Source organism: Prinia subflava, chromosome 1, assembly GCF_021018805.1.
Source record: "Prinia subflava isolate CZ2003 ecotype Zambia chromosome 1, Cam_Psub_1.2, whole genome shotgun sequence".
NCBI classification, from domain to species: domain Eukaryota; kingdom Metazoa; phylum Chordata; class Aves; order Passeriformes; family Cisticolidae; genus Prinia; species Prinia subflava.
Window position 1 is genome coordinate 136420853 of NC_086247.1, and position 22764 is coordinate 136443616.

General features: G+C 41.7%; 1 protein-coding gene across 1 annotated transcript in view; it reads left to right on the forward strand.

The window, feature by feature from the left end:
- Positions 1–2119: 2119 nt before the first annotated feature.
- Positions 2120–22764, forward strand: part of KIAA1217 (KIAA1217 ortholog) — a 333490-nt gene continuing 312845 nt past the window's right edge. Inside the window, exon 1 of the mRNA XM_063413849.1 lies at positions 2120–2217. Coding sequence (XP_063269919.1) covers positions 2154–2217 — 64 coding nt within the window. The 5' untranslated portion in view covers positions 2120–2153. The remainder of the gene's footprint in view (positions 2218–22764) is intronic.

A 22764-nucleotide genomic window follows, 5' to 3' on the forward strand; every position in this document is an offset into this window, starting at 1 on the left:
CTTGGTAATTTACAAATGGAAAATAAAATTTAGAATTATAGCTGATTAGATATTGTGAGTTCTCAACAAAGCATGTTTGTGTTCTGAATGCAATTATTACAGAGTTGCTGGATAAAACTTGGTAGATGAATTTGAGTTATCTTTTGTGTTCAAGCAATTTAGTCTCTTCTGTTTTCTATGAAGAATGAACTGTGTTCTTCTCCAACTGCAGCACTCTTTAGATAAAGAATATTTTATGGGTTTTTTTAACCAGTAATTATTTTTCAATTTTATCATGAAAATTAACCTAATTTAATCAAGTATAGCCTGCACAAAAGATTTTGATTTTGCCAGTTGTGATTGTGTAGACTGCATTCTGCTGTAAATAAGCAGTATTGCTGTTCTCAGTTCTGAAGACATAAACTCAGCCACTCTCTCTGGCTCCTCTTCCTTCTCCTGGCTCACTTATTTGTACGTGTTCAAGTACTTTGGCCCTTTCAATCCTAGATGTGAATCTGTGGTTCTTGCTAATAGATTGTCTGGGCTTGTTCTGAAAACGATGTGGAGGCAGTACTGGAGCATTTTGCTCTTTTGATGGGGCAAGGAGAGGCAGAGGCGCTGGGATTCTGCCTTTTGCTTTCTCTTAGGGTAACTGGCAGCTCACTAATGTGGCCAATCTTTTGCAGGTGTAACCAATGATTCCCTACTGTCAAGCAGTGTTCTTAAAACTACTTTTGTTTTGAAACTTTGAGATCATAGGCTGTGTTTATCAGCCTACAAGGCTTTGTGAATATGAAAAGTTGTCTTTAAGTTTGGGAAATACACATCAAATCACTTTGACACAACTTAAAGGGCAAATTCCATAATTATATCTCAGCCTTTCAGCAGATCCACACTGTCTGGTGTACTTTTATTAACGGTCATTATTTCAAGATATATACACATAACCTAAACCTATACACATGAACCTAAATCACATTAATGGCATTGATAACCTTTAAACTCATACTGTTCTTGAGTGATGGAAACAATGTTGTCCTTTTTTATTTTCTTGCTTCTAGATATAGTATTTTATTTGAAATGACAAATGGATGAAGCTTGGAAATGGGTATCAAAAGCTGAAATAAAATTTTAGAAATGCTGAGAACTCAGAATTTCTTTTGGGTGTATGTCAGCTCTGCCTTGAGATGAAAGGGTAGCTGATGCTTTAAGAAGTTGGATCATTTGCTAACTTGTGGCGCAGTACTGAAGAGAAGACTCAGGAGTGAAAATTATGATACCAATTATGTGGATGGTTGTGGCTAGATCTGTTGCTAATACAGTATCTAAATATTGCCAATGCAGTGTATAATATAATCAGGTCTAAAGGGTTACAGTGTAGGCAGGTTCAAGTAGAAATGCACAGGTTTGCAGTCTTTGGCCTGCAGAATGCACAATTACAAGGCTACAGAGCACCTCTGTGGCTACTTTTGGATTTTATTTTTGCACATGACCAGATCTTAGTGCTGGTACTCACCTGTCCAAAAGTGGGGTTCCTATCTTCAGACTGGGTGTGCCCTGCAGCCACCTCTGCCTGGGGAAGGGGTGAGGGTACGATCCCCCTGGAAGCTGTCTGCAGCTTTAGAGGACCAGTTGGCCCAGACTGGAGCATTTTACACTCTTTTGCAGACTGACCTGTACCAAAGTCAATCACAGTCATCACAGCTTCCCCATCTCTGGAATGCATTCATTATGTGGACGTACAGACAGTTCCTCCTGCAATTCCCACCTGGCATTCTAATCTTAGGAAAAATCACATTGCCAATCAGAGACAATTGTGAGGGGGTGGGTGCGTGTGTGTGGGGAAGAGAACTCAAAGACCTGACTGTCTTTCCTTGCTGTCACCCAGCTGCTGCAGGGCATTTCTGCTGGGTTAAAAATATTTGGTTTTGAGATCGTTGCAATATTTTTCTGAAGTGAATAGCTGTTAAATTGCTCATACTTCCAGCTTTAATTGCATGTTAACAAACAATGTTTTGGTTAGTTGGCCTCCATGAAGTGTTGCTTGCAGGGTTTTCAGTTGTGGCTGTCTGTGGGATGCCAAAGGGGTTTAGCACACTGGGGTTTCACCCACTCCTGACTCGCTTCTTTCCCGTTCCAGGTCTCCTGAAGGTGCTGTGCTGGGATGCCCAGGAATGCCTCATGGCACAGCCCCGCGGCCGCCCCGCTGGAGCGTGGCGCTGCCCTGTAGGGAGCTGGGTGAGTGGAACCTCGTCCTGGCTGTGGGGAGCACTGCCAGCCTGCTCCTCACAAACCTGGGGACACGTCGGGTCTCATCACCCCCCCTGTGTGCCTTGTCACGCCCTCCTGGCTGCATGGGCATTGGTTTTTTGGGAAGTGCTGGATATATGTGTTTCTTATCTCTGACGTGCTTTGGGACAGTTTCCTCTGGAGTGGTGATTATGGGAGGATATAAAGGCAGAACTAATAGGAGCTGGAGATTTGGAGATGCTCCCTAAGTTGTGAATTATGCCTTCTTTGTTTATATATATATATATATATATATATGTATATATATGTATATATATGTATGTATGTATACATAGAAGATAACCATTGGGTTGAGGAAGGTGGGCTAGAGGAGGTGCATCTGAAATGCCCTCTTGCCCCCTCTTTAAAAAAAATAATTTTTAGAAATCTTTTTTTTTTTTTCCTGCCATGAGCACTTGATTTCCTTCATGTGCTATGAGCCCCATCATATCTTCCATGTGCTGCTAAAATTTGTTAAGTGTGGCTACCTGTTATGGAATAATTACTCTCTGTGTGGTACTCCAGTTGTATAATTTCCCTCTTGCAAAACTAAGGTGTGGTGGGTGGCTGGGACATCCTGTTTGACCCTCTAAGGCAGGCATTTGGCCCTTTTCTCTGCCTGAATTGGACTTGGGCTTTTCTTTATGATTTTATCACTGTATAGATCACTATGTTTGCTAGGGAGTCTTGCTGAGACACAGAAAACTCTGCTTGCAATTCTCATATTAGGAAATAAGTCTAGATATTCATGTGTTCACATTTGTGGTTTTATAGATGGTTGTCAGCTATTAGACAGAACTGTGGACTTCTTGACCTAGATCCTTCTCATAGCGCTGGCAACAAGAGCCATGGGTCTAAGGGGAATCTCTGGGAATTAATTGAGCTGTCCAAGAGGAAGGACAATTTAAGTACTCATTGACATCTGATCATTTGCTTTAACTATCTATATGGAGTGGAAGGAGAGAGGCACCTGAAATGAAGAAATAGTCTCTCTTTGTTCTTCTACAACAAGGAACTATCTTGGGCAGTCTGAAGCCTGAATATGCCAAGCAGAGCTGAGAAGAAATTATCCTGTTTTATGTAGATAATGCAGTTTGATGCTGGGACAGTTCCTCAAACCTATGCTTTAGGAAATTTGTAGATTAGTGATGGACTGTTGCCTTTTGGATTTCATTTAGGTTCTGGCAAGAATGCATTTTGATTCTCTGAATTCTGCAAAGCCAAATACTTATATTTTTGATCTACTTCTGTAGTTGTTTTAGCAAGTGCCAGCTCACTTATCCAGTGGTGGACATTCATCACTAGTTTCTGAATTAATGGGTAGAGATGCTGCTGATTTTGAAAGATAGTCTGATTCCCAGGAAATGATCTTTCAAAGCCATGTTATTAACTGATTTTTTCCTGTCGTGTCCCATCATCTTGCTTGGGAAGAGATGATTGTGAGAAAGAGACTTTTCTGTCTACAGGCCCACAAATTCAGAGGAGGTCTGAGCCTGCTGTCCTGCCTTTCTCTGGGGTGGAAACTACATGGGTGAGAGATCTGTCTGCATGGTCAGGGCTAATAAGTTACTCTGTTAAACTGGACCACTCTGTGCTCTTGAAAGCACTGTCTGTGGGCTGTTGTTCGGTGTCTGAGGGCTGATGCACAGGGGCAATGTCTCTGGGAGGATTTGCAGCAGTGGTGGGTGATTGCTGTTGCTGAGAAGAAATGTGAATTATTGTGTCATGCATGTTGATGTGAAGCTGTGTGTGAAATCATTGTCAGCAGAGCAGTATCAGTACACTGGCAACGATCCCTTGAACTGATGACCGGGTCCTGCTCAGGCAATAAATGTGTTGAGGTTTGTGGTTGCAGTCTGTGCCCCCCGAGGGATTGTACTCTTATTTGGCTCTTGGGTAGATGAGGTCAGCAACCTGCTCCTCTCATCTTGAGATCTGACCTGTAGAATTACCTTGTCATCAGGTTTTGTGATGCTATTAGCTCAAATGTTTGAAGCTGTTTCTGTTCATCATGCGTTGCATTCATTATTGGCTGGCTTGAGACAGGCTGAGTTTAAATTCACCTTACTGCTGTGTTTGTAGTTCTGAGGGACAGACTCTGAGTCTCTGCAAGGCACCTTATTTGAATCTGAAATTCTTTTTAAAAGTAGGTTGAGTACTTGAAAATTACCTCCCCTTTGGGATTTTGCTTCCAGCCTAAGCTGGGAGATAGCAAAGCTTTGAAGTGGGGTTTGGGAAGGTGGTGTCTCAGTCTTTCCCTCTATGTCTGGTTAGTGACACTACAACCTTTTGTCACCTGCTTTAAGGAAATTTTTGGAGGGTTTTTTAAAAAGTCTTCCCACAGTTATTCACTTCACTAATTTTATTTGGAGTAGGGTAGATGTAGTTCAATAGAAATTTTCCTTATGGTTGTTTTTAGTGGTGTGAGCACTTTCCAGCAGATTTTTTGGGGGTCAGTTAATTCACAACCAGCCAGGACTGGCACTTCCAGTGGGTTGATTCTTATTTTTGCAAATAACTGATTTTGACCAATATGGTTATATCAGAAGAAATAGGTTTGTTTTAGGCCACCTAATCTCAAAATGAGAATGGCTATGTGGTGGGGCAGAGCTGCAGCACACGCGGAAGTTTCCCAGCCTTGGCTGAACTGATGTGGATTCTCAGGACTGATTTTGAGATTTCCTCCAGCACAGTACAGTGATTTTAGGAGCTAAAAGGAAGCCTCTGCAGTAGCTGGGTTAGCTGGAGTTGAAAGCTGTTCAGCAGCTTGAGCTTCATCAACCTGGCACTGCTACAACTCTCCCTTCCTGGCACCACTCTTGGGCTTCTTCCTGACAACCTTATGAAAATGATGGGGTTAAAGGGATTGTGATTATTTATGGGTATTTATTGGTATTTTCTTGCTGCTATGAATATACTGACTACATATATTTGGCTGGTTGCATTACATGCTCATCACTTACCAAACTTGTGTGTTCAGAGGGGGTTTCTCTTTTCACTTCTGCTTTTCAAATTATTTTTTTTCTGAGAGTGTGTGTGCTCCTGGTATCTTTAAGTTTTCCTTCTGAGTCCTTACCTGTGCATATATATTTATGTTGGGTGTTTGTATTTTAAGTGTCCAAGTTGGAAATTGACTTTCCTTGATAGTGTGCCTAAGGTATTTACACTGTGTCTTTCCTGTGCCTGTGTGCATAAACAAAACAGATGTACCTTATAAACAATTTTTACTTTCTCTCAGTTATTTAAATGAATCAGAATTCTTTTTTTTACAGATTTTGCCTTTGCCAGTATGGTGTTCTCAGGACTGTTTTCTCTTCTTGTTCTTTTTTGTGTCTCTGGCTTGTGTGGTTTCTATATTTCTTTTCTGCTTTCACCTTTCTTTGGAAACCAAAAGAAACATCCTAGTTAATGGCACGTCTTTATCAACCCTTTCCTCCTTTTTATTAATTTCCTTCCTTTCTTTCTGGGATAACTGTAACCTTTGCCTGTCCTGTGATAGGGGATAGTCATGTCACAGATGTTCTTGTGAGGTGCTTGAATTGTATGGGGGGAAACTGCATCCTGAGCAAATGCCCAATTTCCTGATCTTGTAAGCTCTACCTTTTTTTAAAAAACAAATTTGCAAAATATATATATGTGTAATCATCTTTACTTCATCAGTCTGGATTCATTCTCATACCTGGCAAGTTGAGAGCCTTGGCACTGAGAGCATTTCCTTATCTCTGCAACCTTTTACCCATATATATTAAGTAAATTTTGCAAAATATTCTTCTGAAGAGTGTAACATCCTGAGAGGGACAGACAGCCTGTAAAAAAACTACTGCAAGACTCTTTTTACCTTCGTCTGTGCTCCAAGATGTAGTTCTTAGTAGCTCCTGGATCTTGACACACTGAAGAGAGCTGTGATAAAGAGGTCCTGTGTTCCTCCTTATTTTTTCATGCTTGAACAGATTCATTTACCACTCACTGTAACCTCAGTTTTGTAGCCTTCAGCACTGCCCTAGTACATTTTTGGTGTAATCATAAAGCTGTCTGTTTTAACTGGAGACTTAAATATATCTGCCCTTTGAGATGATAGTTCCACCCTTTCCTCCCCAGGCTGTAGAAATGCTGTGTCTTCCACTGAGATGTCAATAAGGAGATTACCTACCATCACAGTGACCTGGGAGGCTGGGCAGTGTTTGCCATGGGCATAACTTGGGCAGTGCTAACACGGTAAATGTATGATCCCCCATGGTGAGCCCCAGGACACCGTGCTTCTCCTTAGGCAATGAGTCCTTTCCCATTTTCAAGGCAGATGCATCTGCATATGAAGATGAGAACAGACCCCAGCTTGTAGCTTGAGAAGTAGAGTCCTCACCCAGCTGGCTGCTGATTTCCACCATCAAGAGCTGAGAAGGTGTTTCCTTTCTTTCCTTATTCAAGAGGATTTACAGGACCTTCTGAGAAGGAGAAAAATGATGTCTTTTAACATAGCCAGCCTCCCCTGAGGTGGTATCTTGAAGAATTGCTTGATTTCTTCATCTTTCTTCCTCATGAGTTGCAAATGTGTCTTGGACTCTGATCATCTGATTACTCCTTCCAAGAAGGATGTTTACTTTCCTCCTGAATAGGGGAGGGTGGATTTTGGACCCTCATGAACTTGAGGAGGGTAGGTAGTTTTGTAGTGAGAACTGTAGAAGAATATGTATTTTTGGCAGTGGGGAGTGTGATTAGGGAAACTCATTGGATCCTAGTCTGAGGCTGAAGTCCCTTCCATTAATGCAAGACATGAGGGCTGAACACAGGGTATCGGGATAGAGAGGTTTCCCATTGTTTCTGTGAGGAAGTTTTATTTGCTCAACTTCCACCAGTTAATGATCAGCTGGTGTTTGTTATTCCTGCAGAGCTGACATTGATGTGAGTCTGTTGTGATGCACAGGGCCTCCTGCCCAAATCAGGATGAGGTCTGATATCCAGTAACATTTTGTCTCAGTAGCTGGAATTTGGGACCTACCTCTCACTTCTGCACTCCTGAAGGTGTTTTATCCCCTCTTACCAATCACCATTTTCAGGAAACATCCCAACCTGCACTGCCAGTGCTCCTCTGCAGCGTGTTTATTGTTGGAAAGGCCTTAAATTCTCCCTCAAAGCTCCCTCCCGGTTTTGTGTCAACACACCACTTTCTCTCTGGATTTTCTGTTTTGTTTTTCTACTTCCCACCTTCCTCCTAACTCTGGGGCTGAAGTATTTCTACAGCTTTTTAGTATTCAGGAGGGTCTAGGGGCATGCTATGAAGCTCCTGATGCTTTTGTGATTGTTGGCCACAGCCTATGAGAGGTTAGTAACATCACTTATCCTCTGCTGAACACTGGGAGTCTCCCATCCAGTTTCTGCCATGAGCTGAGTCATTGCTGAAGTGTCAAGAGATTATTTGGCCTTTGAGTGTTGAGGGAGGCAGAAATGATTTATCAATTTTTTTCTTGAAAATATCTGGTGAGGTGCAAGGAGCAGAATGCACGGTTGTCAGTGCCACCCAGGTTCAGGGGAACATGTTGGGAAGCAATGTGATGCACAAAAAAATGTTGTAAAATGCAGCAGGTATCAGTCAGTAAGATCTTATATTGGGTTGTTTTAAAATTACCCTTTGGCATATCCCAGCATTTGGGGAAAAAAAACCAAAACAAAACAGTGCTGGAATTCTGATGAAGAGACATAATGTGGGGGAAATATTACAGTGGTCAGGTTTGTCAGTGATGTTCAAATGCTTTTGTCTGTACCATTTTTATTGCTATCTTAATTTTAAATTAATTGCTCCTGTAATATATAGTCCTGACTACTTTGGATCCAATATGACTTCAGGACAAATGTCTTCAATACAGAGATTCCTTCTGGTATATTCTTTTTCTGTTAAAATAATCAAGATTTAAAAGAACGCATGGAGTATGGTCATAGTTCCAGAGTGAATGTGAATGTTGAGCAGTCATCATGGCAGTGCTGGAAAATACTTGTGTAAATAAAATGTGCTTTCTTGGGTTTTAGGGTGAGTTTTCTAAAAAGACTAAAAAACCCCCAAATCTACAAACCTGGTAGTTCTAAAAGGCATGGAAGCATCTAGACTGTACTTGTTGTGATGAGTAATTATGGTATTTACTCTCAGAGAAGAACATGGTTAGTAGGGACTTTGTCTTGAAAATTATTTTTAACATGATGAAAAATGTCACATCTGTCTGTTTCTTTTCCATGTCTATACTATTTGTGTCTTTCATTTCTTTTGTTAGTAAATGGGAATAACTTCAGGAAATAGATGAAGGCACAGTAAACAGTACTATGAGAACAATAAATAAAGCATCTGCTTTTGATTTTTCTGTGAAATCAAGAAGTAACTGGAGCAAAACACTTGTTAGATATTTTTTCACTTCTATATCTGCTATCACGCTCCCCCTGCTTCTTAGCGGTTCTCTTTTTCTCTAAACAGTTGCTTCATTGAAACCAAGACTGGAGCCTACAAAGGAGCCATAGTGACCGAATAATAAAGGACAGAGATTCTGAATGTTGTTGATGTGGGCTGGGTTTTTCTGTAGCGTTTGTGCCTGGTTTGGGATCCGGACGTGACCCTTCCCGGCAGCGCGTGTTCGTGGGGCCGGAGCGCGGCGGGGCCGGGGCCTGCAGCTCCACGGGCACCACTCATCTACTGTTGGGAAATTAATGTAAACATGGCATGTACTTCATCGTTTTCACAGGTGGAATGGGTCTGTGGCATAACCTAGGGATGTGAACTAGAGGATTGTTAACATTTTCTCGATTATTTGTCCTTTGGCTCCCTCCCCTGCATGCCCTGTTCGCACACAGATCATGGCTCCTGTTACAGGGGAGAAGCTGACATGGGGCTCTGCCTGGAGCTCTCCCAAATCCAGGCATGCCTCCTGTTTGGGACTACAGGCATGCCTGAAGCTCTCCCAAATCCAGGCATGCCTCCTGTTTGGGACTACAGGCATGCCTGAAGCTCTCCCAAATCCAGGCATGCCTCCTGTTTGGGACTACAGGCATGCCTGAAGCTCTCCCAAATCCAGGCATGCCTCCTGTTTGGGACTACAGGCATGCCTGAAGCTCTCCCAAATCCAGGCATGCCTCCTGTTTGGGACTACAGGCATGCCTGAAGCTTTCCCAAATTCAGGCATGCCTCCTGTTTGGGGCTACGTGCATGCCTGGCAGGGGCTGATGGTTAATTCCAATCCCTGACCATGGGGCAGTGAGTAAAGCAGTGCTGAGTCTGAGGGCAACATTGTGATATCAATTTGGAACCAGGGCACAAACCCGATACAGCTGCAGTCAGCAGCAGTGCCCCCAAATCCTGTGTGATTGATGCATTTTCTGACACTTTCCTTCTCCTGAGGTGTGTACCAGGGAGCTGGTGGCTAGTGGGTTTGTGGCTTGCAGATCAAGGCTTGCCAACATGGTATTAGTGAGGACTCCTTTGCTACATTTTAGTGGTATCCTGGAGGTTTGTTTGCTGTTCCAAGCTTGAGCTTGTCGCTGCAAAATGGTATTAAATGGGAAATAAAAATGGAGAGGTTTTTTTAAACATGAAAGATTTTAAGCAAAACTCATGTATCCATCTACCAACTTGTAATGTTTTTATTCCTTTAATATTAAGGGATAGAAGTCTATTGTTTGGGGGTTTTTTTGGAACTTTTAAGAGTAAGTGAGTCTCTTCTGCAAACATCAGACTTGAAGAACTAAGACTTTGAAAGAGCCAGATGATATAGTGAGACTCTGGAGGGAAAAATATGATGCTTATAACACTGTAGATAGCTCCTTAAAGTACTCCCTCTGCTTCCACATCCCTTTATTCTGGGACATGAAAGAGAAACCTGAGCCAATACAGGATTACAGAACTAGGTTACAAACCTGAAGCTAGGCTATTTGTAGTTAAAGCATCAGAAATTTATTTTATATGCTTATTTTGGTTTAAAAATTGTATGCATTTGAAAAACGGTCTCTCCCTGTGAGAGTTCTTCCTTTCAAATAATTAATGCAAGACAGTAAGCAGCAGAGACAATGACTTGTAAAATTTCATTGCTGGTTTAGAGCAAGAATTTGAACCTCATCCATCTGTCATCAAAAAAAAAAAAGAAAATCCTTTCAAAAAGCAGATGGTCTTGTAACTAAAACAGATCTGAATTCTGGCAGACAGGGTGAGAAATGTGCATTGTGAGAACAGGGGAAAAGCTGCACTGGGAACTGTTCATCTTGCTGGAATGCTCCAGCCGTGAATACCTTTGCTAATTCTGCCTTCCACAATAGTGATCTTCAGAGGGCAAAATCAGTATCTTCCCTTCCAGCACAGCTTGTATGCTCTTTTTCTGAAAGGTATCATTTCCTGATAGGTATTTTATAAGCAACTTAAATGCACTTTGTGCATGTTAATATCAAGGGTTTCTTCATAGAGAGAATTTAATTCTAAATGGAAGTCTTGGATTATCATTGCAAGAAACTCCTTCAAAATAAAACTCTCTATTTACAGTGCTATGTTTATGTACAAGCATTTGGTCTTATGGGTGTTCTCTAGTAAGATTCTTAAATAACAATCTGTGGATGCTGAAAAGCTGATCAGAGAGAGAAATCAGGGAGCAGCAGAGTTTGTGAGAAATCCAGGCACATAACTTTCTCACACTGGCCTGAGAAATTGTGAGGAGGAATCAGATACAATCCTTGGAAGGTGAAAAACCATTAAGGTGGAAAACTGTTAGCAGGTGGTGTTTTTTCTAACTTGTTGTTTACGTGAAAAAGACAGTCAAGGGGTGTTCTGAGTGTCCAGTAGTGTTTCTTTCTCAGAAATGTCTATACAAGAATAGTGATAAAATAAAGATTGCTCTCTTTGCCTTCCGAGAATGGAGAGTCTGTGTCATTATTCTACTGCCATCCCTAATCCTACGACAACAACCCAATTAATAAATAATGCCAGCTCTCCTTCATTTAATGGTACTTTGAATGACAACAAAAGAAATCATCCTCAAACTTGTTGGAGGCTTTTTTTTGCCTTTCTACTTTGCCTTTGCCTACTCTACTTTCCGTTTTACTTAGGTGAAGTTGTAGCTGTATAACTTCATTCAGGATTCATTTTCTCAGGGAATCCCTGAGCTATTTAATCACCTTCATCAGACTCACTGGCTGCAATGGAAAAGTAAACTCAGTGTTGCTTGCATGTGTACCACAGATAATTGGAATTCCTAGGGACTCTCTGTGCCTCTTGCATGAGGTTTGGAGTTCAGTAGCCCAGCACACTATTAAAATAATTTTTGTAGTGACTGTCTACTCAAAATAACATTGAGCCTGCTCTCAGGCATCAGAAACACTTTCTGGAGTTAATGTAGACTCTTCACTGACAGCTAGCAGTTTTTTCAATAGTACCTAGTGGGAAATTGTCTCAGTTGAAAAATACAGTTGTTCAACTGTAGTTGTTGAACACATCCACATTTATTGTAGGAAAATCATTTCAGGCCTAGTCTTTGGTCCATCCTATATTTAAAAACAGGTTAGAAATCTGATGTCAAGATTTTGATAACTGCACAATTGCTATCTCTTTATGTCCCAAAAAGCAGGAAGATGATCATGGACAGCAAAGTCAGCAGCCTCATGTGGAGTCTTTGGGTGGGAGTCTCCTTTATGCAGTGCAGTGCTGGTTTTGCTGCTGACTGAAGCAGAAAGCTGAGGATGCTCTGTGTAGCCCCTTGGGATGAGTTTTATGCCAGAGAGGCTGCACTTGCCATGTAAATAGAAGACAAGCCAAACAAAAATCTTTTGCATGATTGATGAATATGTTGTTTGGCTGAAGGGAGCCATCCTCCTTCTCCACATCTCTTATGGTAGTACCTCCTTTTAGTGTTCTGTCTCTTGCATGCATACAGTATGAGTTTAAAAAAATGGGCATAGCAAATGTCTTTCAAATTATCCCAAGGAAAACAATACAACTGCCCAACCTGATAACTCACTCTTCTGGCTATTTCTATAAATCATCTACATTAGAAGATGTGAAAAACCTTGAAATAGTGCTGTGCACATAGGAAGGCTTCTTCCCGAGCCCTCAGTCTTTTTATTATACCCAGAGCCCTGAGAACAGTTATAGCTCCTGCAATCTTCATCCTCATATGTATCCCATATTATACTTATAGGAACCTGAAAGTATGTTAGCTTTTAGTCTCACTAAAATATATGAATAAAAGATGTGAATATTGGTGTGGGGGCTTTTCTCGCACTGCTGGTACAGTTCTGTGGCTATTGTATCAATGTGTTTTAAAAATAATTCCTTATAATGTATGTCATTACATTTCAGTGACCTACAGACTGAAATGTCCTTACCTTGATAAGTAAAATATTAGAAGGAAGAAATCAAATTTCAAATCTGATCTCTGCCTTACAGCAGAATTTGAGCTGTGCCATCTCACCTTGAGAAAGTTTGTGAAGCTGTGGCTGGAGGGTCTCCCTTGATGCTGTACTGAAGGCACATCCTTTGGCATCAGGAAGAGTTTTGTGAAACAGTGGTACTGTTTGGTTTGGTTTGTTTTGACCACTGGGGCACTGCCTGGAACAAGAGACCCCCTGTCACACCCCCTGTTTTGCAGGGTGTGTATATTCTGATGCTGAGCACCAAAGAAAGATAAGGAGAAAGGGGAGTGCTCCCTGTCCTGGAGCACTTGGTACTCTACAGGGATCAGGATATGTGCTTAGGATCCCCTTAGGATCCCTTAGGATCCTAATGATGGAAAGGAGTTCTATCCATGGACCAGAAACGTGCTCTAGTGGAAGAAATCCCTGCCCATGGAAGGGGGTTTGGAACAAAGTGATCTCTAAGGTCCCTCCCAATCCAAGCCATCCTTTGGTGTTCTGCACAGCTCTTTAGTTTGATAGCTAAAAGAACAAGACAATGCCCTGTTTTTCTCTAGCTCCTGTTAGCTGCAGTCCTGTACAGGAGTGAAATGTCACAGGACATGGAGCCACCCGGAGCACAGTCACCTCTGCTGGCTGGAGTGGGGCCCAGCTGTTCGCTCTTTTCTGCCTGTGTTGGGACTGGGTGCACAGACCTGAATTTCAGGGGCTTCATTTTCCAGCTCAAACCCACACCAGTTCCTGCTGCAGCATGTCCTACAGTAATATACCTTGCTTTGTGTCAAAGGGCAAGGTTAAACTTAGGGGTTTGTTTTTATTTTGTTGAAATGCCAATTTTAAGGGTTTCTGAGCTTGTGACCACTGCTTCCTATGTGACACAGCTACCAAATAAAATCAATAAAGAGCTCTGGCAGTAGCATTGAGGTACAGTGTGGCATGAGTAAGTTAACATATACTTGGGTTTCCTTATTGTCTGTTTTATTGTTTCATACTTGCTTTTGTTCAAGTATCTAGCCCTATTTAAAATTAATCTTGCTCCTCTTTGGGATGCTTGTATATGTTGATCTGCTGTGGTCTTTCTCATGGCACTTTCTTGGTTCTATTTGAGTAAGCAGAAATGTTGCAGCTGTCAGGTTAGTCATCACTGCTGCAGCACTAGCCTCAGATGTGTTGGGTTTTTGAGGATAAGATAGCCAGAAAAGCTTGATTTCTGCCAGAATAGAACAGCTTCCTCCCTCTCCTTTGACTTTTTGCTAACAAATCACACCAGACTGCCGCTGGCAGTGGGAGGGGACTGCAGGGCGTGAGGGCAGCCGAGCTCTCAGCGCTGCTGTGGGATGCAGGGGAGCCCGAGAGAGGACGTGTAGAGCTGGCACAGCCCCGCTTTCCAGATGTGCACCCTGATCCTTTTGTCACATCTCTGGTATGACGTGGCAGTGCTTATGCTGAGAAGTGAAGCTATAGTATCCAGAACATGTGGATGCTGTGATTTGAAAGTTTACCTCTAGTTCTCTGTCAATCCAGTGCAAACCTTGCTGTAAGATGTTTATTTTCCGTACAGCTCTGGGAGTGCCTTCAGATCGCATTTCACTGTTGAATTTTTTTTGTGATCAGTCAGAATGTGCTGTGTTTGTGAGAACTATTTTATTCAAGTCTGCTAATGGATTCAAGAGAAAGATGGATTTTGCAATTCTGTGCATGTCTCAGAATCTTTAGAAGATTTAGACTGATTTACAGGAGTTTGAACCCAGCTCCTTGGCTGTTGTCATTCATATCTCTCAAGAGTGCATTTGTTAGGCTGTTGATGCAGTATTTTCTTGAAAATATTAGTGGAAAAGTGAGGTTTGGAGGAAGGATTAGGCTTTTAGTCTTGAGACAGGAGTAATAAAGGAAGGAAGAAATAGAAATTCATAGGCATTTTTGCTGTCATAAATTTCTGTGAAGTTTTTGAAGAAAAATGAGTTCTAGGTCACATTTAGATGTGCATGAGTTTTTTTTTTTTTTCTTTTCTTAGAAGAAGAAAATTGAAACCTTTTGAAAATCTGTTAAGGCATCATGTCTGAGGACCACAGCCCCTGAAAGACCTCATGTCTCATTCAATTTCTCCATAAGATGTTGTATTATAGGTCTTATATCTATCTATCTGTTACATCTTCTTGAGCTCTTATTGTGGATTATCTATATATACTTATTTATATTTAAGATATCTCTGTGTTAAGGGATCTCTTATGCATACAAGAGCAATTTTTAGCTATTAAGTAAATCATATGGTGAGTATTTTTCAGAATGTGGTGCTGCTTAGAAACCTTATATTTTTAGTATATTTTGTAGGGATAACTTTGTAGTAAGTTTTCAGTGTAAGTTAAATTATGTATTGAAAAACAAGATCCTGCATTAGCAAGCTAAAATTCTGCAGGCTCATTCTTTGCTAAGCCCCAGCCTTTCATGGAAAAGACGATTGAAAGCAAGAAAAAAACTCTGTGGTTATCTTACAGCAAAGGATTAAAACTATCCCACACTGGTCTGGGAAACAGTGTGGCCATGAGGGAAAGGGTGATAAATTCAGCTGACTTTAGTTTGCCAGAAGTCATCCTGTCTCCTCCTTTAATATTAACTGTTGGAGAGCTGTGATTAAGTGTTCCTCCTCCTGATAAGGGCTCACTGAGAAGTGGCTGACAGGTAGAAACAGCAGCCAAACTCCCGCATGTTTCAGAAGGTGTTTGCTGATGCCGGCATCTCTTGTCAGCACTGCTGATAAGCGCTAGTGCAAACAGCCACCCAGAATTTGTCTGGCAGCCCCGTGAAGGGCCAGATGAATTGTGCTATGCACAATGTGCTAATTGTCACAAATTGGCCACTCTTCCTTGGGAATGACAGGGTGAGAGTCTATGGTTGGTTTTTTAATAGTCTAGTTGTCACACACTTAGCTTGTACCAGTTTTATTCTGAGAACAAGCATTTAGATTTTTTTTTTGTGCATTGGCAGCAAAGGGAATTTTTGTTAACCTCAGAAATACTGTTAATTAACTACAGTATAAAATTCAAAGCAGCGTTATTTAAAACTAATTTAAAAGTGCAAGAAAAGTTCTGGAATACAATATGAAGAACTTTTATTGTTGAAGTATTTAAAAAATATTTTAGGAAATGTTTATTTTTTCCTTTCCAAAACCTTGTAAAGTCAGAAATTTCTTCTATCCAAAAAGGACCTGGCATGCAAAAGCTGACAATAGAGTGTTCCCTTTACATCCCCTCAGAGATGGGTAGGATATCTTCTTTCTTCTCAAAAGGCAGAGCCTGTTGGTTTTTTCATTTGCTATCCTCCTCCATCGACATTAAAATACTCTTAGAACAGTTCCAGCCACAGGATGGGGGTATGGGGAATCATGGACAGAAACTGGCAGGAGAGGGAATGTGTGTGTGCTCTGTGGGAGAGCGCTAAGGAGAACCAAGCCCTTCTGTTTAACAGGGAGCTGGGGCGCTGTTCGGCTGCGTGGGGATGGAGGGAGGTGCTGGGGCTGTCCTGGTGTGGAGTTACCCTGTGGGGATGGAGGGAGGTGCTGGGGCTGTCCCGGTGCCGAGGTTACCCTGTGGGGATGGAGGGAGGTGCTGGGGCTGTCCCGGTGCCGAGGTTACCCTGTGGGGATGGAGGGAGGTGCTGGGGCTGTCCCGGTGCCGAGGTTACCCTATGGGGATGGAGGGAGGTGCTGGGGCTGTCCCGGTGCCGAGGTTACCCTATGGGGATGGAGGGAGGTGCTGGGGCTGTCCCGGTGCCGAGGTTACCCTGTGGGGATGGAGGGAGGTGCTGGGACTGTCCCGGTGCCGAGGTTACCTTGTGTAGGGATGTGCTGGGGCTGTCCCGATGTGGAGTTACCCTGTGGGGATGGAGGGAGGTGCTGGGGCTGTCCCGGTGTGGAATTACCCTGTGGGGATGGAGGGAGGTGCTGGGGCTGTCCCGGTGCCGAGGTTACCTTGTGTAGGGATGTGCTGGGGCTGTCCCGATGTGGAGTTACCCTGTGGGGATGGAGGGAGGTGCTGGGGCTGTCCCGGTGCCGAGGTTACCCTGTGGGGATGGGGGGAGGTGCTGGGGCTGTCCCGGTGCCGAGGTTACCCCTGGCTCTGCTGCCGAGCCCTGCGGCGTGGTGGGGACACTGCCGTGGTGTCACCAGCAGCCGCCACCAGGAGCGAGCGTGGTGACCCATCGGACTTGGACAAAACTCAGCTTTAGGCTGCAGGGCAGGCATAGCCGATTGTTCTGAATATCCTTTCTTTTCATTGTCAGGAACCATAAGGCGCTTCTGTTCCAAGAAGTGGGAATGGAGAAAGGAGGTTTGTTTACTACTCCTGTTACAGCAAATAAGCATCCTGGCACAGTAAGGGTTGCCTGTGCTTGTCCCAAGCTAAAGACACATAAGAAATGTGGGTTCATGCTACTATTTGCTTGTCCTTTCCCAGCCAATTTATGATTTAGATCCCAGGAGTCTGCTGGGTACGTTCCTTTCTCTTAGAAATACAAAGCTATTACCTTTCTTCCTTTGTCCAGCTGCAATTCAGAAAGAAGAACAGGGAGGAACACATGCACAGGAGCTGTGAATACAAACGTGAGGGCAAGAATGTTTCATGGTACTATTCTTTGTTACAATATAGGAAATAATAAAGTGCTCTGTAGTCATAACATTACATGTTTGCTATGCTGGGGAAATTGGCAAACACTAAGAGAGGGAACACTATTAAGACAAAACAATACTTTGGCATGTTTGGTTTCTGTCCAGGAGCCCCAGAAAATGAGGAGAGTGAATAAACAGAAGCAAGAAAATCCTGTATAGTTAAATCGTGCAAAATTGCCTTGTCAATTGAAAGAAGGTGAATGGAGAGGGCAGGATGTTCAGAGGGATTTGAACAGCACCTAAGGCAGAAAAAAAGCAAGATGCTTAGCAATTGAAACAGCGTTGGAGTCCTTTTTGTTGGTTTCATTTTGCTGCAGTTAGGTTTTTTCTATTTTTTTTTAGTCTATTATATTCCCAGTGGTAGAATCCTGTATTGCTTTCAGCTAGCAAAAGTGATGGTTACAGTAATGGTCACTGTAATACTGTGTGAAGCATGAGAGAAATGCTGAAGGAAAAAACAAGTTTATTCTGGTTAAGAAAAGCAGTGGACTGATTTACCATTCAAACTTCATGAAGCAAAGCTGTATGCAATTCTTATTCACTTAGGGGTTTTTCTTCTTTCTTGCCTCCCCTCTCCCCTGCCCCCTTTTCTCTTCTTCCTCTTTTTTCACTTTTTAAAACAGGAGTATTAAATGTCAGTAAAAAATTGTTATGTAATCCTTGAAGAATCATGCTTTTTAGAGTAGTTTTATTTTATAGAATTAATCTGGTTAAAATGGAAATGAATTCATAGATGAATTTATAAAAGTACTTTTAGAGATAATAATAATTTTACTCTTTATTTGGTTAATTTTTTCCTAATACAGACTTTCTTTTGCAGTTTTCCACTGGGGTTCAATATAAATAGCACACAAATATTATATGCATTCTCTTAGAACAAACCTTTTTCTCAGTATTTTTGGCTGCTTATCTCTGAATTCACAATTTGTGGCCTTCTCTTGCAAGCACTCCTAGGCTTGCTAAGGCTCTGTGGTCTTGGTAGTTGTGGCACTCCTTTCAGGAGCAGTGAGTTGCCCTGTGGGCTGTGATCTGAGCCTCTGCACATCTCCCTGTTCTCTGGTGGGCCACAGAGAAGGCAGAAAAACTGCTTGTGTTTCCACAAATATGCTTACACCCTCTTGGCTCTGTGCTTGATGTCTGTGAGTGCCATGTGCACCTGGACTCAGGTGCCTAAACCAAGATTTAGTGCAACTGATGTGTTGTTGGCCAAATTTGTCCCGTGTTTCCATCTGGGTTTTCTTCCCTTCTCAGAAGCTACCGAAGTGCTCAGCAGCAGAGATGCTCTGTGGGACAGTCAAAGCTTGGAGGTTGTACAGAGCACTGTGGGGTTTTTTTTTTAAGATGTGACATTTCTTACAAGGCTGGGACTTCAGAAGGAGAGTTCTTCTCTTCTCCAGGTCAGGCATGCTGGTACCTGTCCATGTGCTGGGGCTCTGCTCACAGGCTGTCAGTTCTCTGTGATGCTACACCAACAGTGCTGTCTGTGTGACACAGGCGTTCCACCTGTGGGACAAACATTTCCTGGCATGTCTTAAAGAGCCAGTGGGCTTGAAGTGGGATTGAGGGAGAATGTAATGCTTCATGCAATGCAGGAGTTGGGACTAGGTGGTTGAATGGCCTTAACCTCCATGAAATAGTAGATCTGTTTTGCTGAGGGCTTGACTTTGAGGACTGATTTAGCACTATGCCCTGCAGAAGGATATGGCACACTTTGGAAGCATTTTCCAGGCTAATTAACAAGATGGAATAACTACTAGCACAAATCATTAGAGGCCTTCAGTGGTATTAACAGACTGCTAAAGAAGGTGGAATAAAATGGGCCTTGTCCTTTTGTTGTAGCTGCTGAAAGGTTGCTGGAGGACTCCTGAAATAAAATGTGACCCCTCACATCTTTCTCTTATGCAGTTTTAACTTAAAGATTTATGCTGTCAGAGCTGTACATCAATTTTATTTTTGATGAGATTATTTGGTGCTTTTACTGTATACTTACATTTTTTGAAAGATTTTGGAGGGTTCCAAGTTCTACTTCGATTAAATGACAGAAGTTATTAGTGGCTACTTGCTGCTATTTTACTATAAATTATCACATACAGAAATTAGTAACTTTTATGTCTGAAATGTCACAACAGTTTGCTAAATTTAACATCAGTAATGAAGTGCAGCTTCATTGCAATGTCCTCCAAAGTACAGTACAGAGTAACTTCCTTCAAAACAAAACTTGTATGAAGTGAGGCTGAACATAAGGAGGATTCTTCTCTACTCATCATATACTAGGTGATGATGTATTCTGTTTTTTAAATGTCTGGTAGGAGCTCCAAACTCCTGTTCTAATAATTTGCATGTAAAAACTACCACTGTTCCCTCACTTGGTACAAAAATTCAGGTGTAGGTTCTGTTGCCTACTGTACCAAATTTAAGTTCTGTTCTACTAAGCAGAACTTACATTTGGTAGATAACAATGGTTTAAATCACTTTTTCTCCCAATGCTGTTTCAAAAAGAAACAGTTTTGCAATGCCATTTGCATATTTTACTGGTTTTCTTTAAAAAGGTTATATTCATGTCTTATTAAAAAAAAAAAAGAAACAGCCCTTCTGATTGGTGTCCTCTGTGCAACAAAAGTTACCTCAAGCTATACAAAAATTCCTATTTCCACATTAAAGTAAAAAATCCAAAGAAGTGCAGATCACCAGAAAGAAGAACTGAATTTTCTAGGCTCACTTTATTTTGTCTGCTGAAGTTGAATAACTGCTTCAGGCAAACCCAGATTTTAGTGGAATTGAAGACTCAGTCTCAGTCTGCAGGAATTTTGGAGTTTTTTGACCTCTAAGTGTTCTGCATATTGCAGTGTTTGAGTGAAGGCAACAACAAACTTTGCAGGCCTTCTATTTTACTGGCTTTGTTCTTCCCCTTCTTCCCCTCTTGCCCTCCTTAGCTGTTCCCAGATGCAGTAGAGAGAAGGTCTATCTTCCTGCTCTTCTGCTTAAAGAAACTTGGCCGTAAGCTTGAGCCATGAACCATCCCATGGGACCTGTGGAGGGAGAGGTGGTGGTGGAGCCCGCCTGATGCTGTGTGGAGGGGTCACAGTCACAACTGAGTGTGGTGTCACCTGCAGCTTTGGCTACTGGCTGTGATGGGGATGTTGAAATGCTTTGATTGAGTTCTGGTAGCTGTTGAGATTTTACCCAGGTGTTTGTGTTGCTATCTGCAGTTTCATCTCCAAGCCTTGTGACTGTGGGAGATGCATCATTAGTTCCACAAGGGCCAATAATTCCTTGCCTTTGTCATTACTGAAAAATGTAAATTTGTGAAGATTGAATAAAAACCCCTCTGAACTTCCTTTGCTAAATCCCATCTTTTTCTTGTGTCATATTTTTTTCCAGTGCTTAGGCTTGGGAGCACTGTTTAAAATCAGTGAACAGCATAAACATGCTGGTTTTATGTGCTGATTTTGTAAGCTGGGAACCCAACTCCCTTAATTTTCAGTGAATAAAGAGCTTTATATAATGAAACTGCTTAACAGTAAATGGATTTTTCTCATTGATGGGAAACTATTTTTGTTATTCTCATTGTAGTTGTGACTCTAGCAGAACTGTCAGAAAACAGTTGAGGTGTGCAGGAAAATGTCCATTTTGTATTAGATTCATAATTCTGCTTGTAAATGGTCTAGTCCTGATGCTATGCAATAATGTAAATGGAAAATAGAATATGATCAAATGTCTTATTATGCAAAGGATGGACTGTGCCATACATCAGTTTTGTAGTTTTGCATCCTGCACATGCCATATCTGAAAGTAAATATTTTGGGGTCTGGTCATAATTTTTTTCACATTCTCAAAACCTATCTGCAGTTTTAACTTGAACTGAGATGATTTTTCCCCCCAAAGACAGCTTCACTTACAAGCTTTCTAATGTGACAAAGTAATTAGCACTCACCTAGTAAATCTAGAGAGAAAGAAACTAGGTGAACCAATTTGCTGAAAATTGCTTTGGAAATGACTATAAATACAATGTGAATGTTTTGCAGTTCTCAGAACTTTCAATGATCCTGATTATTGATTATATTTTGATAAATTGAAACTACCACACTAAAATGGTTTAAATTTTTTTATATGTGTACTTTATGTGAAACTGTATCAGTCTTGTCATTACTCCTTGTTAACTGCTCTCTTCTTAACTGAGGCCCTATGAAGCCCAAACACCAAGAAACACGGCTGTATGACATGGTGAAAAGGACTCTGCTACTGATGTGCTTCCCAAGTGAAACAACAAAGCATTTACCAGTCTTCTCCTTTTTCTACCTCTTTTCTTAAATGCATTGGGGTGGGCAAACATAACACATCCTCTGTCTTTGCTGGGGCATGGCCAAACTCTGGTTAGCTAAATTTCATGCTGATGTGCAGTGACACGGGTTCACCATTAGATCTGTCAGTCTTCTTACCCAGAGCTGATCTTGACCTGATTTCTCTGTGCAATCAATTCATATAAAACCAGATGCCAACAATCTGTATTAACTGTGAATTAAATTCCTATCAAAATGAATTGCCCCAATTTGGGGTGAAACAAACAGCCCGTGTCACTTGTTTCAAAAAGTATACCATCTGTCTGATAGAGCTGATTACCCAGAAGTGGCAAATGTCTGCATGTCTACAGAGGAGCAAGTAGTTTGCCTTAGGAAAAAAAAAACAACTCTTGTTATGCTGAAAGAAAGTCATACTTCTGAAAGTTATGCTGACTGATATGGTGATTTATTGTCCAGAACGCCTGGAGATGAGTTGTGTGTGTAGGATTGTTTGTGGGGTGGCATTCCTTCTCCTGTGAGTATGAGAAGGGCTGCATTATGAACCTTGTGTGCACTGTACTCTCACTCCTCTTGCATTCCAGCAACACTAACTTTTATAACCATAACACACAATTTTCCCTAAGACATGCCTGGTACTGTTGTGGGAGTAATTCTGAAGCAAAATTACTATAATATAGCTGAAATAAGAGCTCAGGTGGTTTCTCCTAAAATTGCAAGGCAGGTCATGTTCAAAAAAGAATCAAACATTAAATGAGGGATGAAAATACATTGGAGTAGAGCCTGGACTCTGTAAGTAAGTTGTTGAGGACTCTAACCTCATTTCCTCAATGAGTATTAACCCAAATCGTGTATGATATGGTGCTGAGTAATAGTAGCTACGCTAAGGATTGAGAGTCCTATTTTCATCATGTTTCTAGGAAATGTAAGACCTAGTGTTGCATAGCAACAGTAGGAGGTATAGCAAGATTTACACTTGAAAATGTTTAGTGCTTTGGGAAGCATTAGGTGGCTGATGAGGTAGGCAGTGAGGAAATGGTATTATTCTCTCTTAGGGTACTGGTTTAAGTGCAGTCTTGGTTTTACCGGCTGAAGAACATTAACATCCAAATAACTAGCTAGATGTCTGCAAAATGAGTTATTGGTCTCAGTCCAGTTTTCAGAGCA